Genomic DNA, 15,853 nt, shown 5'->3' on the forward strand with positions numbered 1-15,853 from the left:
AAAATTCTATTCCATACAATTATAACAATTAATATCTTGATGAGAGGCGGAAAGATATAAATGAGCTTATCATATAGAAAAGAGCACATAGAAACATTATATAGTTTCTCTTAATTTTATTATACATTTGATAATATTAGTATGATAATAAGATTAATTTTCTCTATCGAAATATTTCCTTATCGAGAAGCTTTGTAAAAACTTCGAGCGACAAAAAAAGATAGATAAAAATATCCAAAATATCCAAATAGCCAAAACATCGCTATATATAAATATGACTGTATGAAATATTTTTATATATTATTGCTTCTACCTCAATCAACTTGAGATTCAACTCAAATGGCTCTTTGAAAACATTCCTTCATAATCAAAAAAGTGGATGAGGAAAACAGAAAAAGATAGCCTTCAATATTCAATGTTCATTATTAATTCAACAAACATTGTACGATAATATAAATAACGATTAAGATAAAGAAAATAGAAAATCATGCCATAAATAAAATGGAAACCATGTTTGTTAGCAGAACTTTGATGAAAAATAAAATGTAAAATGCGTTTTTTTATTCATTATTTTTGCGTATAATATGATTTAAAATATAGATTATTTGTAAAAATTAAAAAAATTTATTTTATATTAATATAATATTAAATATGAAAGGATGAAAAAATTTCATATTTAACTAATATTCGGCAAATTTTATAACGTGTTAATCTTAATATATACGAGTACATGCTTAATATATACATATTGCATTTAATCAAGTTATTGAAAATAAATTTTATAAATTTTCATTGGACAAAAGATCCGAATACAGAATAGGAAACTGAATAGATTTAATTCACAATGGACTCACCTTCTGTACAACAAGCGGCGTGCCGAAATCCTTGCCTCCTTGGAGACGAAAACCCCAAGGAGATCCATCAAACCTAGATAGCTTGACGCTGATCAGCTGTGCCATATCACTGTTTGCGTGAACAGTCGAGCGTATCAAATCGAAGCAAATAAACGTGACGAACAAACGTACCAAGAACGATTTCAAAAATTATTATTACGATGATTATTGATAAACGATCTTTTAATTTGAGACTTGGCTATTTCGAGATGCACTACCAACGACTAGGTTTCTTTACTGGCTGTTTATATATAATGTAAATAATTTTTAAAAGAGGGGTATATATCGCGGTCTCTCGAATGGAACGTGGAAACGGACACGTACGTTCCTGAAGAACGCGCAGACCGGAGTAAAGGTATAAGAGGCGTCGAGGACGGTCAGTCGGGCAGCAGAACCTCCTCGCCACGCGATTCGGGACGAAGGGGAGGAGTACGAGAGTGCGGAAGGAAAGGGAAGAAGGAACATATACAGCAGGAGGGGAGACAAGAAGGAGCAAGGAACAGTGGTAGGAGACAGATTGTGGAGATATAGAGAAGAAAAGAGACACATTTATTCTGCTTTAACAGAAAGGAATCTCTTCAAATAGCAACATATGACGAAATTTCATTAAAAATGTTAAATTACATACCATTTAATTTTAAATCTTTAAGTTATACTAATTGGAGAAAGAGAGAGAGAGAGAATTTGAGTCAAATTTTAAATTCAGATTTTTCGAATACCTGAGATATGTCCGTGACCTAGACTCCAGGTACAATAATAAAAGGATATAAGAAGAAACAAACAAACATTGATTATTTTTCTTTGCCTTGAATACTATTTTTGAAATTTTCAAATCTGAATTGGCAGTTTGAACTCTTCAAGCTATCTTTGTTAGAAAGCTACAAAATAAAAAAATTAGAAATAAGAATAAATTCTTGACAGAATATAAGAATTGATTGAATGATATTATGGTGCTATAAATATAAATAAAAAAATTAAAGGAAGTAAAGAAGAAATTAAGCGTACTCCTAATTGATTAAATTCTCGAACAAAATTATTATGTTTTTTCAAGGGATTATCTATACTGTCAAGTGTGAAATCTGTGAACATCAGTGTATCTGGTGCAACATGCAAGGTGCTCTTTATATCATAATAATAGGACTTGAGAAACGAATGATAGAGGCAAAATATACATAATATAACGCTGGGGGTGGGGAAAGGATAAAATGATGAAGGGAAATATTGAGAATGTCGAGTTGTTATTTCGATGACAGGCATTATTATAAATATTAAAATATATGTTAATGCGTGTAAAAATGAATAGAATCTCTTAAAAATAGATTACAATATCTTCTCTACCCGAATTGAGAATTTTCTAATAATATAGAGGAGTATATAATTAAGTTTAATTATTGATAGCTCGCGTAAAAGGTAAAAAGATAAATGAAAATTCATTAAATAAATTCTACCGCACGTCTGTCATATAGTTTGGCCATTAAGTCTCTTAGCAATCAGACATGAATTTATCGAAATTGACGCGCAAATTACGATAGCGAAGACACGCGTGAATTATGTCAGAGAGAGGAAGACTCTCTTGTCTCTTTGATCTTCTTGCGTGCGTAATATAAAAATATTACGAGAATTCCTTCGCATATGTGAGGAGGCATATAGGAAAATTATTAAGCTCTTTGTCAAGAATCTTTAACTGCGCAGTTTAATTAAAATTAAGATATTTTTATTCCTACAGCTATTTTTAAATTATTTTTAATATCTGACAAAGAGTGGCTTCAATTTATGCATTATTATCGAGATAACTTTGTTTTTTTTTGCATACATATACAATAATTAAGGTAAAAAAAATATATTTTTGTAGAAAAGTTCAATATATAATTAATTGTATAATGAATATATCAATTTTGAAATTCGTATAAGGAACATTTCGATGGATGCATCCGAGTTTTCGATGCTGTACCCGAGCTCGGTGGTTACATTCTGCGCCGGTGGCGGTCACGAGGGCGCGAACTAGTTCGTGAATCATGCCTAGAATGCTTTACATAAATTGCTCGAAGTCGACGTCAGGATCGTGGACTCTAAGCAAGAAAGAGTAAGAGAATAAGAAAGAGAAGAGAGAGAGAGAGAGAGAGAGAGGAAAGACGAAAAAGAAGTTCATCGGCCAAGAAAGCAGACGTGACTCAGGCGGTCATACGCATACGAGACGCGGATAACAGAGGCCTCGGAAACCCTGGAAAGGAGAAAGTATATTCCACGATTCATCATCGGCGGAACCAGCTGTGCGGATTTCCGAGTAAGTGGTATATAACCGCGGTTGATTACTCGGAAATCTTTCTTTCTAGGTCAATTTCAATCATCGCATATTTGAAGATCCGATAATCTCCTGCAGTTAAAACGTATTAAGCGGAATGGCATGCTTATAATGAATATACATGGGATGTCTCGAAGACACTATTGCTATTACTTGTTGCTTCAAAAAAATGAAAAAGGCCATACCAATCTTATTAACGCTTGATATCGTAATAAAAGATATTATGCCAGGTAAACTTTCAATAATATTTTTATGATCGATTAGAAATAATACAAATACCAGTATATAGTCAAACGAATGTATACTATTTTCACATACTTACTTTCCAAATCATATTTCTCTAGAACTAAAAAACTAATTCTGATTATTCTAATCATCAGTTATTAATTATGCATCTGCAATATACATACTTGTCTATGATTATTACTTGATATTATTTGATTACTTGATTGCGTATTTTATTTAATTCGATATAGATTTATATCGATAAACATATATGCTAACAAATATAATAATAAAGTATATTTTGGGGAAGACAATATTTAATTATTCTGTTCTAACATAAAATATTTTCTATTTCATAGTTTACACAATTATAGAAAACTGCATATTTTTAAATACATTTAACTAAGTAGTTGTATTTAAAAATGCGCGAAATAATTAAATATTTGCTATGCTAGATTTAAAATTTGTATGTAACTTAATGCATTAATTATTCCACATATAATATGAAAAAAATCACGGAATCGCGAATTTGCTTTATTAATACGTGCTTTATTAATTATATGTATTATACGTATTAATATATTGTCAAGAAAAATTTTACAGGATGATTTAAATATGACATACATATATGTACATATATTTAGAATTATTATTGTTTATAATTATACAATCATATTATGTCGATAATCGATAACATTTTTTAAATCAACATGCCAGATAATTACGTTTCTAATAATTTTGAGCCATTTTCTTAAATTACTCAGATATTTCAATATTTCACTTTATATAATATATTTTTTTAAATTAATTTTATATAATACTTTAAAATACATAAATTTTTTCCATACAAACTATAATATTAGTCATTTATGATCACTTTATGGTTGCATTAGTGACTAACGCTTCGAGTGCTTCTGTCGTCTACAACGCTCAATGCCGGTGATTTCTGAAAGAAATATCATTAAGAAAAATCAGATTTGCTATTTATTCTATACAGGGTTCAACCATGACCATAATAATAATTTGACTAAATTATAGATTTAATTTAATTTACCATTTAATTTGTAATCTGATGAAATTAGTTTTCATTTGATTAAAAAATATATATTTAGATAGATAACATTTACTTATTTTAAGCATAAAGTTTTAAACATAAAGTCAGAATTTCAAGTTACAAATTAAATGACATTTATTATTTATGGGAATGATATAATATATTACAGTATGTGCGAGGATAATGATAGTTAACTGACAATATGTCTCATTAAACAACTTTGTTAAAAAGCATCAACAAACAATTAAAATTTTTAAGAGTAAATTCTTTAATTGTCGATTTACAATTATCATCACTTTTATTTTCTTTAAACGATTTATATCGATCATTGTAAAATATTACGAAGGAAAGCTTACAACTCTCTCTATTATATCTTCAGCTGCATTGACTTTAGCAGGTCTCGCAGGGATACCCTTTTTCGGTTCTCGTTCCATTTTATGAATCATCTTATAGACGCTTGAATTCATCAGGTAGTCATAGTTTGGTAAATTTGTTTTCTCGTACTTCTTAAAATTTACTCTGTAATACTCAATTAATTCGATTAAAAAATCTTTGAAAAAACAGAATTAAAATCTTAAAGATGTTTATCGAATTTTTACATATTAAGTTTATATAAAATTAATTTTAAAATATTTTTATTCTTACCCCATTGTTTTACCACGAATGACTTCTGCTTGACAAGACAATACTTCAGCAATCATCTCGTCATTGAAGAAATCATTCGGGCATCTCCATCTGCGACCTTGCGTAAGTTCAAGCTGCTTAGCTTGAGGCCAAAGATCTTGCGAATGCTTTTTACCTTTCTTGTGCACTTTTTGCTGAAAAATAAAATGTGACGAGTTATTAACTTTACATTTAAATTCGTGTATGCATCAGTTGCATAAAATTTATGGATTTCACAGATAAATATAAACATTACATTGATATCAATAAAATAGAATTAAATAAATAAGATAGAAAACAATGGATTTATAAAATAGATTTGAATATTAACTACAAGAAAAATGCATTTGATTCAATTCATCGTGCATTCATGTAATTAAGTTATGTAATCAAGGATTTTGTAATAGAGAATTGGCTTCATCTATTAACATTTAAACAGTGTGTAATTTTTGAACATGAATGGATAGAGGAAAGAGGAAAGAGAACGAAACAATAAAAATTTTATTCCAGGCAAAACGCAAGACGTTGTGTGTTCATTCCATCTATCGAGATACCTGTAATTCCTGTATAACTTGGTCTTTTGGTGACAGTTTAGGATCTGGTTCGAAACTTCCTACATAATAGCATTATTATATTTTAGATCACTGTTTCGCTTATATTTAAATAAAACATATCGAAAAATATAATATATTTTAATATTATAGAGAGAAAATTTTATATCTATAACATTATCGCATCAAATTTATTATATTATGGTTCATTGTTTTTTTCTTTGCAAAACAAATTCATAATTAATATTATAAATTCATAGATCCAAAATAATGTTGAAACTTACCATGCGATGGTGCCGGACTAGGCGATTTCAAAAGTTTAGTCTCATAAGAAACAATGAATTTCTTCACTCTATTCCCTTCCTCATCTGCGCTTTTCACGGAAATCGTACCGTCCAATTCCTTCATCTCTACTTCCTCTTCCTCCATTTCTCCTTCATCGTCACTAGGCTCCATCATTTGTGGTGTTGACCTCGTTGACGTCTTTCGCTCCAAGCATGCAATCTCTTCGATATAATCATAAGTTTCCGTAAATTCTTCATCCTCTTCATCAGTATCCTCTTCCTGTTCGTTTAACTTTTCTTCATCTTTTTGCTGTACGATATTCTTTCCTAAATAATAACAAATTATAATTAACGTGTTATTTGAAAGAAATGTTAAATCTAAAAATGTTAAATCTAAATGTAAAAATTTAACAAAATCTAAAGATCCAATTTATATTACTTCATTTTTAGCAAAATGTTTTTCATATTTCTCCAATTTAATACTGATGTAAGAGCGAACTGTAGAATTAAAATTGCGTAGCGCGATGAAACTTGAGAATATATTAAGAAAGTACTCAAAGTATGCTTTGATTTCAATCATGATTAAAAATCACTCGGTCACCTGGTGATTCGCGATGGCTGCCGCTTCCGTTGCTGAAGGACTGTTGTATACCACTCAATTCCATGATCTTGTGCAGTTGCTCGGATACGATCCTCAGGTGATTCTCAATTTCGCTTGGTAGCTGTTTCAGAGCAAGCAATTGCCGTTGCACGTTTTCTAGCTGCTGCTCAAGGCTAAATTCTGTGGACACCAGTTCCTTGATTTTCTCACTGTCAGCTTTCGTCGCCGCTTGATCCGTTGTTGAAAGGCTAGACTCTTTCTTGAATGCTGGTTCTTCGTCCTGGTTGGATTCAGCTGCGCGGGATTCAGAACGACAAATTTCCTCCTTTTCGAATTTCTCGGATCTCTCTTCCGTTTTAAATTCGTCAGTTTTGTCACTTTTCTCTTCTTCTTCTTCCTTCGACAAACTTGATTCAGATCTTCCTTCCTGCTCTACTTTACATATGAGTGTTGGTGTTGCGGCTGGTGTTATTGTCTAAATCAAGATTGTAAGAATATATTGAACAAACAAAGTCTAAATTTCTTATGGATTTTTGTCTGAAGGAAATAATTATTCATTGCAAAACAAAACTTCAATTTATTAAAAATTATTTTGCTTGTTATATCATATAATAATTTTTAGCTCGTAAAGAATAATATGTATGTTTAGCTTGTAAAGAGAGAAAAAAGTTTACAATGAAAAAACTTATTAGAAATTGAATATATACTTACCTTTCTGAATAACCAAATTAAATGATACTAGTAGAATATACCATATCCAATTGATATAATATTGATTATAATATGTGATTTAATTGTATAATATTTTATAATCAATTAGGTAATAAAAATTTAAATAATTTTAATTAATTAGAATAGCAACAAAAAATAAATAACAATAGTTATAATACAAATATTGTCAAATGGAATATGGAATTTTCTATTTCTTCTTATTGTCATTCATATATTATTATTGCGGAAAATACATTATACATCGACATGTAAGAAAGTTTAATACAAAATAAATAAACACACAACAAATTTCAATAATTTAATTGCTTAAAAATTATTTGACATAAAGGGAAAAAATTAACTATATTTTTGTTCATACACAGATTGGATTGATTTTCGCATAAAATATCTTTGCATTCCAGTTATTTATTTTATACGATAAAATCAATTTAACATTCATTCTAATAACAAGAAAAACAAAACATATATACTATGATTATAATAAAATTAACACATATAATTTACAAAATATTTTTATGCGGATCAACTTATTATCCGTGATAATCTAGTAAAAATTTCTAAAATTAAAAGTATACAATTAATAAAACAAAATTATTCTAGGACAAATGATCTTTGTTTAAATCTAAATACACAAACATAGGATAGACATGCGCGTAATTGTAATAATCTAAATCTAAATTAACAAATTTACCCCATTCTCGATACTTAATTTTACAACGAATTTGAGAGGCTCAATTATCATTTACTATTTAATTATATCAATCGATCCGCATCGAAACAACACACAAATATCGTTAAATGAAGATGATTATTTATACATATATAGAAGGATGATCGAGGTGCAAGGCACAAAACCGTAAGCTACTAATCTTGTGAAATCAATACCGATACGATTTGTAATACTTTGGTAAAGGACCGTCGGCACGAATGATAATCTTCGATTATCTCGTTCAATTTCAGCATCGATCTTCTCCTTGGAATTGTCGCGACGTTCTATGCTTTTATCGGTGACTTTGAATGAAAACCAAGGCAGATTGAAGTACATACTTTCCGAATCGGGAGTCGTCAAAGATTCTCTTCTAGATGATTTTGATAATCTTCGGCTACGACGATGGAACACTTCGCTGGAAACATAATCGCCAGTCGAATGGCAGAGACTCGACAAAACACCTGTTTCTCTGTCTTTGGACGATTTTGAGAGTCTTCGGCTACGGCGATGGAAAACTTCAGCAGAAACATAATTCTCAGCCGATTCCAGGAATTGGGATAATGTATTATCATCGGGGATGATATCTACAGATTTACGTGATCGTGAGAATCGTCTGCTGCCACGATGGAAGACTTCGGTAGAAATATAATTCTCAGTCGACTGCAAGAAATTCGAAAAAGCGTCCTCTTCCTCTGGGATTTTAGATGAGGAGAGTTCGTCGACTTCTTCAGGCAAAATCGAATTGTCATTGCATTCAATCTTATCGGTTTCTTTGTTTGACTCCGGATTAACGATAACGATAGATTCCTCTTGTAATGAACATAATGGACCGTCTTCGTGCCATCTGGAGATTTTTATATCGCAGGTATCTTCATCAATTTTCTGCTCATCTAGAGTTGAATCATCAGCAATATAATTTGAAGTCATGACAGAAAATTCATTTTGCGATATGCACGATGGATTTTCCTCGAGCCATTCGGAGATCTTGATACAAACATATTCCGTGAACAGCTCGAGAATTTCCAGATTTCTGCGGACGAATCGCTCAAAATATCGACCTCTCATTGTAGATTTTATCCTTGATGAAGATGTAACACTGAAAAGATTGTCGAAGCTGCTCTTTGCGGAACCGAAAAGATACGCTAATGCAGATTTTATATAAGGAGTCTGCCGATGAAGATATTTTTCCAAATAACGGCCCTTTGTTCTCGTAGATTTTGGCTCGTCTTTTTTATTTTTGATTACATTCGGATAATCGCCGATCGAATGCATCTTTTCGACATGTTGAAGAACAGTAGTGACATTTTTTTCGAGAAGATGTTTAACATAGCGACCTTTGCAACTTAAACGTCGGTTGCGAATCTTTGGTACATTTGATGACTCCAAGACACTTGATCTCTGCAATAAAAACTGCAATAATGTCGTTATCAAGGATATCAGCCGAATACTTTCGCGTCTCAAATACATCGCCAGATATCTTCCCTTTGTTCTGATACGTTTCATCCTAGAAGCGACGATGCGAGTTGTCTTCGGCTTCGAATGAAAGTGACGAGTAATAGGGCTGACGTTTCGTAGAAGAATCCTCTCTGCGTAATGTGCTCGCGGGCATCTACTCAGCCTCCTTCTAGACATGGTCTCGTTTGCGAGACAATTAAAACCAACATTTCCCGGCCAGTATTTTTTAAAGTAAAAGCTTCCCGATTTCATCTTTGCAAACTCGAATTGATCATCGATTTGTCGATCACGAGAAACGCAAGAGTTAGCATAACTGCAGAGAATATTTTCCAGATAATGACCCTTGAAAGGCGATCTCATTCCGGCTTCATTGTATCCCTCGAAGGAACTGAATCTTCGATAACGATTTGGCTTGATGTCGAATAACTTCGACTTGCATTTATATGTCGCGGGACACCCTAGTTGATCCTCGAAAGGACGAGTTTCATTCGAATCGAGTTGCGGAGAACGAGAGGGTAACAGTGATTCGTCGATAGTATCGAGGGAGGAAATTGAACACGAGGAATTCAAGTCAGACATGACAGGGGGACGATCTTCCTCGAGCCGGTTCTTCGTTTCATGCATTTTTACCTCAGATGTTTCCAATGGTTCCGGCGTCCTAGCGATACTCGCCTCTGATCCTGGCGGCAGCAAACCCTTTTCTACAAGACGCGCAATCACCGTCTTCCTGTCTTGTTTCTTGATTACGACCTTGTAACCCTCGATGTCGTCCTCTTCAATTTTCTGTTCACACTTTGGCTTTGGTACCGGTCGCTGTGGTTTCTGCAAAAAAGTGGAGGTGCGTTTCAGCTCTTGCGTCCGTTCCGGCTCGGCTGTTGCGATGTGTTGCAGCTCCTCCAGGACCTTCGAATCTTTCAGGATCGGGACACGCGGTCGTAGCTTTTTAAAGTTTACTCTGTCGATTGCGTTGAAAACATGGAAAAGATGGAAATATCGTTATTATAATCATAAGAAGATTCACATTTTTTAATTTAAGAACTTATTTAAATTAATTGATGTTATTCTTAATATTAATATTATTAGAATATTATTGCTTTTATATCAGAACGATGATAAGAGGATGGGTATTGACAATCTTTAATATTACGCAGAATGTAATCATCGATTAAGTCAACAACTATAAAAATATACCCCAATAATCCTTTATCGGATAAGAGTTCCTCTTCCTCGAGGATTAGCTGCGCAATCTCATCATCCGTGAGATTTTTGTTGGGCACGATCTCGCTGTTGGCGTCCACTGGTTTCTCCTCCGCGAGCTTTTCCTCCTCTTGCCTGGTCTCGTCTTCGGCGGATAACGATTCGACGACGGTCTTCTCTTCCTCGTACCGCTCGATCACTGTCTCCTCTTTTAAGATCTGTTCTGGGAAGACTGGCGGTAAGTCTGCAAGCTAATAAGCAAACTCGACATCATCATCTCGCTGCCACTTTCTCTGGTATCATATCTCTCTAAATGTCAAGGGAAGATCAAAGATTTTCCCTGACGAAAGAATGAGATTAATTTTCGGTAAAAAAGATTTTTAACTCTGAAATTATTTGATTTACAGAAGACTTATAAAAATCACATATTCTTGTTGTAATATTGTATTCAAATTAGAATTATTTGAGTCTATAATTCTTTATATTCCAAGAATCATGATATTCAATAATTTTGGCACGATGTAAATCTTTTTATAAAAATATTTGAAAATTTTTAATCAAATATTTTTCTACCTCTTAATATAAGAGAAGAAAATACGAGTGTATCAGTTTATTCAACTCTTACTTGGTGACATAAATAATCATCTTTCCTCTTCCTAATATTTTTTAAATGTATTCGAGAAATAGCAAAGTAATATTTTTAGAAATTTCTGAATTTCGAAAAGTACGTAAGAGGACGTAAAAAAATCCGCGAAGTCGAACCAAATATTCCAAAAAAATAAAAAAATAAAAAATGCGAATGAACATTGAGAAAGAGTTCACATGGAGACTTCATCCATTAGTTAAGAGTGTAGCTAGAAATGTTATTTACCTTTCATTTCACGAATACTCACAGCGATCTTATATGGGACGATGTTCTCTTCCGATATCGCTTCGACGGCCTTTCGTGCCTCTTCGTCTCTGTGCAAGCAACAAACACAGCAACCAAGAAAATAGACTTTCTCTCGCTCGCGATAGATGTGTCAAGCGGCTCGCGATCGCGAATATGCACCGAATGCACCGAATGTACGAGTTTCGGCGTGCGTGTCTGGTGAGATTTATCTCTCGCTCTCTACTCTCTATGCAGCGAATCCCACAAATGCGACAAACGGCAAGAAACGGGGCGCGACAGGGACCAGCAATAAAATCGCCGACCAATGATAAACAGATCTCTCATTCTGGGTCATCTATTTATAGGTGTCGCAATAGATTGCCACATAGCTCATACGCACCCCGGGATATTCTTGCCGTCGTCGAAATTATTATTGAAGAGTATATCGGCGATGAATGACGCACGGCGGCCAGCTGACGCATTCCGTTAGGCACGAGATCCTTGAGGACTCATTAAATTCGATTATAGTCTTCGATCATTACGATCCAAAATTAAACTTGATTTTGATAAAAGTGTAAGATGATGAAAAATATTTGCCTTAACAGTCATTTTTTGCTTGCGATCAGTTTCTTTAGTTATAATGAACATGAGTAATGACTTTATAATTGCTTTCCAACATACAATAAAGTTATTATTCGTATTAAATATTATTCGCATACTATATGAGCACTGTTAGCCAAAAGTTAAATTGTATATTTTTTTGTATATTTATAAATATTGTATTTTCTTTCTCTCTATTTTTGTCTTTATTTTAATATGTTTCATTTTTATTTTAACTATTAGATGTAATAGTTTGCAGCAGCGAGAAAAAATAGATAATTGCAATTTTTATTACAATAAATTATACATAAAATTTAATATAGAAAGTGTTTGTTATCTATAAACTTCGACGTAATGCCATTTCAATGTCAATAAATTCAGGAAAACTAATATTGAAGAACGATTTCTCTTGGTTTCAAATAGGACAACAGCTTAATTTATGTGAAGAGACGTGGTCGACTTAGTTATACATACATATTTATCGTTTATTCACTTTGGCAACGACAACCGGCACGGCCGACAGTCATTTATCTTTATTTTCTATTTTCTTGATATTAATTATATACGCTGTGCATCTAATTATATATTAACTAACGTAAGAATTAACTTAAGAAATTAAATAAAATAATATTTTGTAGAATGATATTTTTTTCGTCTAATAATTACAAATATGGAATTATTAATGAAAAATCACGAAGTTATAACATTATTGATTTCACTCAAAAGAAACTTCTTAAAAAATTTTTAATAATATAATTCAAGAAACTAGGCATATAATATATATCTCAATTTTTGTAGCTTTCCTTTAATGAGTTACAATGTCTTATTTACGACTTTCCCAAAGAAAGAAGATTTGCAATTTAAAAAATGGATCTTTAAATCCTTGATTTCTACGATCCTTACGATAGACTTACCTTTGTACAGCTAGAACAAAGTTGTTGCCAGCATGCATGAGTGCCTCGTGTGCTTGTCCGTGAGTTAAATTGCTAATCGGCTGATCGTTTAATCTTACTACAATATCTCCAACTTTTAAACCCATACATTCGGCCAGACTCCCTTCTGTGATCTGTAGATTATTTCCACATTTTTTTATTTCCACAGATTATTTTTACACATTTCTATTTTTTTTGAAAAATTTTAATGATATATTCGTAAGATTTTTTCAGATTTTATTTTATTTTTTAATTTTTAGATTTAATCACCGAAATATAATGAAATCAATGACATTTTAAACAAAATATATTTAAATAGGAATTATTATCCACTCTTTATTCTATTTTGATATGTAAGAAAATGGATAATATTGTAATCATAATTTCTTAATCTTGATAGTCTCATTGTCAATTAAGAAAAATTTATTCTGCTACGAAACTCACTCTTATAACAGTAAGCGGCTGCGGAAAATCGCTGCCACCTGCTAGTCGGAAACCCCATGGTGTGTTGTCAAATTTTGTGAATTTTATGCTGATTATCATGATGTTTTACATCTGAAATTATATAAAATTTCGCTTCATAACGTCTTGCAGCATCGCATCTGTCTGGAAAATCTATACTTAAATCTATACTAATCGTATTTAAAAATTTTTTTCCTTACAGGATTTCGAATGTTATATTATTAAAATTAATTAGTTAAATATAATAAATATAATATTGATTTAGAAGATAGAGAGAGAGAGAATTCTTCTTACGTTTGAATAAATATTTTAAATTGAATCTCATAATTATATGAGACTGAGATTGATTATCAGATATTATTATTATATATTATTCTTCAAAAATTTGTCTATGTTTTTATAATTAAATAAATTCTTATTCTTTTTATTTATTATAGATGTTCTTAATCGACGTAATATTTAAATATCTCAAATTTTGTTGGATAATAATGATTCGAAACGAAATTTTGGCAATGTAATACGACAACATGAATATCAGATACGGGTTTTTTGTAATTCCCAGCTATTTCCAGGTTGTTTACAAGCAATCATGTTGTTTACGAAAAGAACATAAATATATCATTTTGAATGATAAAAATATGCGTCATTTATAGAAAGAGAACTCAACGATTTATTATGCGCGAAATATCAAAGTCTAAATTTTTCTAAAAATAAATATAATCAATCATAAATACAATTTTCAAGTTGATAAATAAGCTTTAATTATTAAACATGCAAAGTGTGACGAGAATATATCGATCAAACAAACGTTATTAATTTTATCATAACAACGATATTATTGAAAAAAAAAATATAAAGGTATAACTCAAATTGTATATAATGTATCTGCTTTTTAAAAATTAATTTTTTCTCTTTATAAAATAAATTAGCATCTCTTTAAATAATAATAATAATAAAGTAAAATCAAAATCATAGATAATTCTAGAAATCATAGATAGTTCTATGTTTATCAAATATAAAATGTAATTTTTTGCTACATATGCTAAACATATGCTTCGCATACAAATAAAATTTAATTTGTATATATAACAATTTCATTTTTTAATATCATATCTTTTTGCAAATTTATTAGGAAAAATTTGCCGGTAAGATCCTTTATTCAGGGAAGGAAAGGAATGGATCGCGATTTCTTCCTTTCTGATTTATTCTCGACTGTATCTCGCAGGCCTGCGAATCTGCGTTATACCCGGAAGTGGCGGTACACAAGTATAGAATGAGGGAGGTGGTAGAATCGTGTATTACTTGCCGAGCCAAGCTTAGTGAGGGTATAAATTTTCCAAGCGGGAGGATGGCGGTTGATTAATCGCTGCGTGTGGCGCAGAGAGGATACAGAGGACTCACTGCATCCGCTGCTACGATACGGTCGAAATCTGCGAAATGGTTACTGGAATCGACGAGCCAAACGACGACTAAAGCGAAATAAAGCCCTGACGATGGAAGAACGGACACAACGGGTGTCCGACCCGGCCGTTGCCCGGCTTAATGCGGCCGAAACGGTGTCACGATAAGCTTTGCCAGAAGACAAGATGCGGTAGGCTTGTAAGCTGCAAATACTACAGAGCAGCCGATTCTGTGACGTGACTCTTGTGTCGGCTCAAGATCTATTTATTGGTCAATCTATATTGGATTTGAGCCTCTCGATTTCCGGTAGCGAATGCCCACCTCCGCCCGGTATATATATATAAAAGCGAAATTACAAGTTAAATTAATTCTAAACCGATAATAAAATCATGGAGAGAAAAAAGTTCTATACCATGTAATTCAAATATTTTTCTGGATTATGGATTTTTTAATAATCAAGATTTTAAATGATAAATGATTGGAAAGCATTATACATTAAGCGATAAAATTTTAGAATACATGAAGAATTATTTATCGCATCATGATCGTCGTTTTACTTTTTCTAAAGAATCAGATTATAATTATTATACATCGCGCGTATATAATTAGATAGATCTTAATATATAATAATATTTTTTTATGTGTAAATCTATAATGACATTCAAGCAAATAATAAATATTTTTAAATGTTTTGTGATATATAACTTTTGCATCTCGATTTTACTACATTGATATAATAGTCAATATAATTACTCATAATTGACTTATTTATTAAAACACAAAGAAATAACGGAATAAAATTAAAATGATTTTAAAAAGACACTTGAGATAAATGTTTATATTTACGTGTCCACAACAATGTACTAACATAAGTATGTTGATTATGCAGAATCTATTTGCTGAGTATATTTAGACACATGG

At 31.8% G+C, this 15,853-nt stretch overlaps 2 protein-coding genes across 6 annotated transcripts in view; both read right to left on the reverse strand.

Annotated features, from left to right (window-relative positions):
• LOC105252586 (PDZ and LIM domain protein Zasp) overlaps positions 1-1,393 on the reverse strand; it is a 35,993-nt gene extending 34,600 nt beyond the window's left edge. The window contains exon 1 of one of the 5 annotated variants that reach the window (XM_025412268.1): positions 855-1,393. In XM_025412268.1, the coding sequence (XP_025268053.1) occupies positions 855-959 (105 nt within the window). In that variant the 5' untranslated portion in view covers positions 960-1,393. The remainder of the gene's footprint in view (positions 1-854) is intronic. The other 4 variants (XM_025412269.1, XM_025412270.1, XM_025412271.1 and 1 more) reach the window with 4 other exon arrangements.
• Positions 1,394-4,265: 2,872 nt separating this feature from the next.
• LOC105252587 (golgin subfamily A member 6-like protein 22) lies at positions 4,266-15,335 on the reverse strand. Its single transcript, XM_025412273.1, has 13 exons — positions 14,838-15,335; positions 13,514-13,624; positions 13,052-13,203; positions 11,560-11,626; positions 10,661-10,917; positions 10,052-10,424; positions 9,406-9,412; positions 6,574-7,005; positions 5,973-6,299; positions 5,692-5,750; positions 5,120-5,292; positions 4,831-4,993; positions 4,266-4,366 (listed from the first exon to the last, which is right to left on the reverse strand). Exons 2-13 carry the CDS (start codon positions 13,610-13,612, stop codon positions 4,310-4,312), a joined length of 2,166 nt encoding a protein of 721 aa, XP_025268058.1. The 5' UTR covers positions 13,613-13,624; positions 14,838-15,335; the 3' UTR covers positions 4,266-4,309.
• Between the last annotated feature and the right edge of the window lie 518 nt (positions 15,336-15,853).

Source organism: Camponotus floridanus, unplaced genomic scaffold (genome assembly GCF_003227725.1).
Source record: "Camponotus floridanus strain SB8 unplaced genomic scaffold, Cflo_v7.5 scaffold5, whole genome shotgun sequence".
Lineage (NCBI taxonomy): Eukaryota > Metazoa > Arthropoda > Insecta > Hymenoptera > Formicidae > Camponotus > Camponotus floridanus.

What these genes read in the sequence shown, in the direction of transcription:
- LOC105252587 (XM_025412273.1), bottom strand. Translation starts at nt 13,612, where the DNA reads ATGATAATCAGCATAAAATTCACAAAATTTGACAACACACCATGGGGT. An exon ending in TCGTCCCATATAAGATCGCT is followed by an intron (nt 10,918 to 11,559) that starts GTGAGTATTCGT and finishes TTTGCTTATTAG; the next exon opens with CTTGCAGACTTACCGCCAGT. An exon ending in TAGTCCGGCACCATCGCATG is followed by an intron (nt 5,751 to 5,972) that starts GTAAGTTTCAAC and finishes GCTATTATGTAG; the next exon opens with GAAGTTTCGAACCAGATCCT.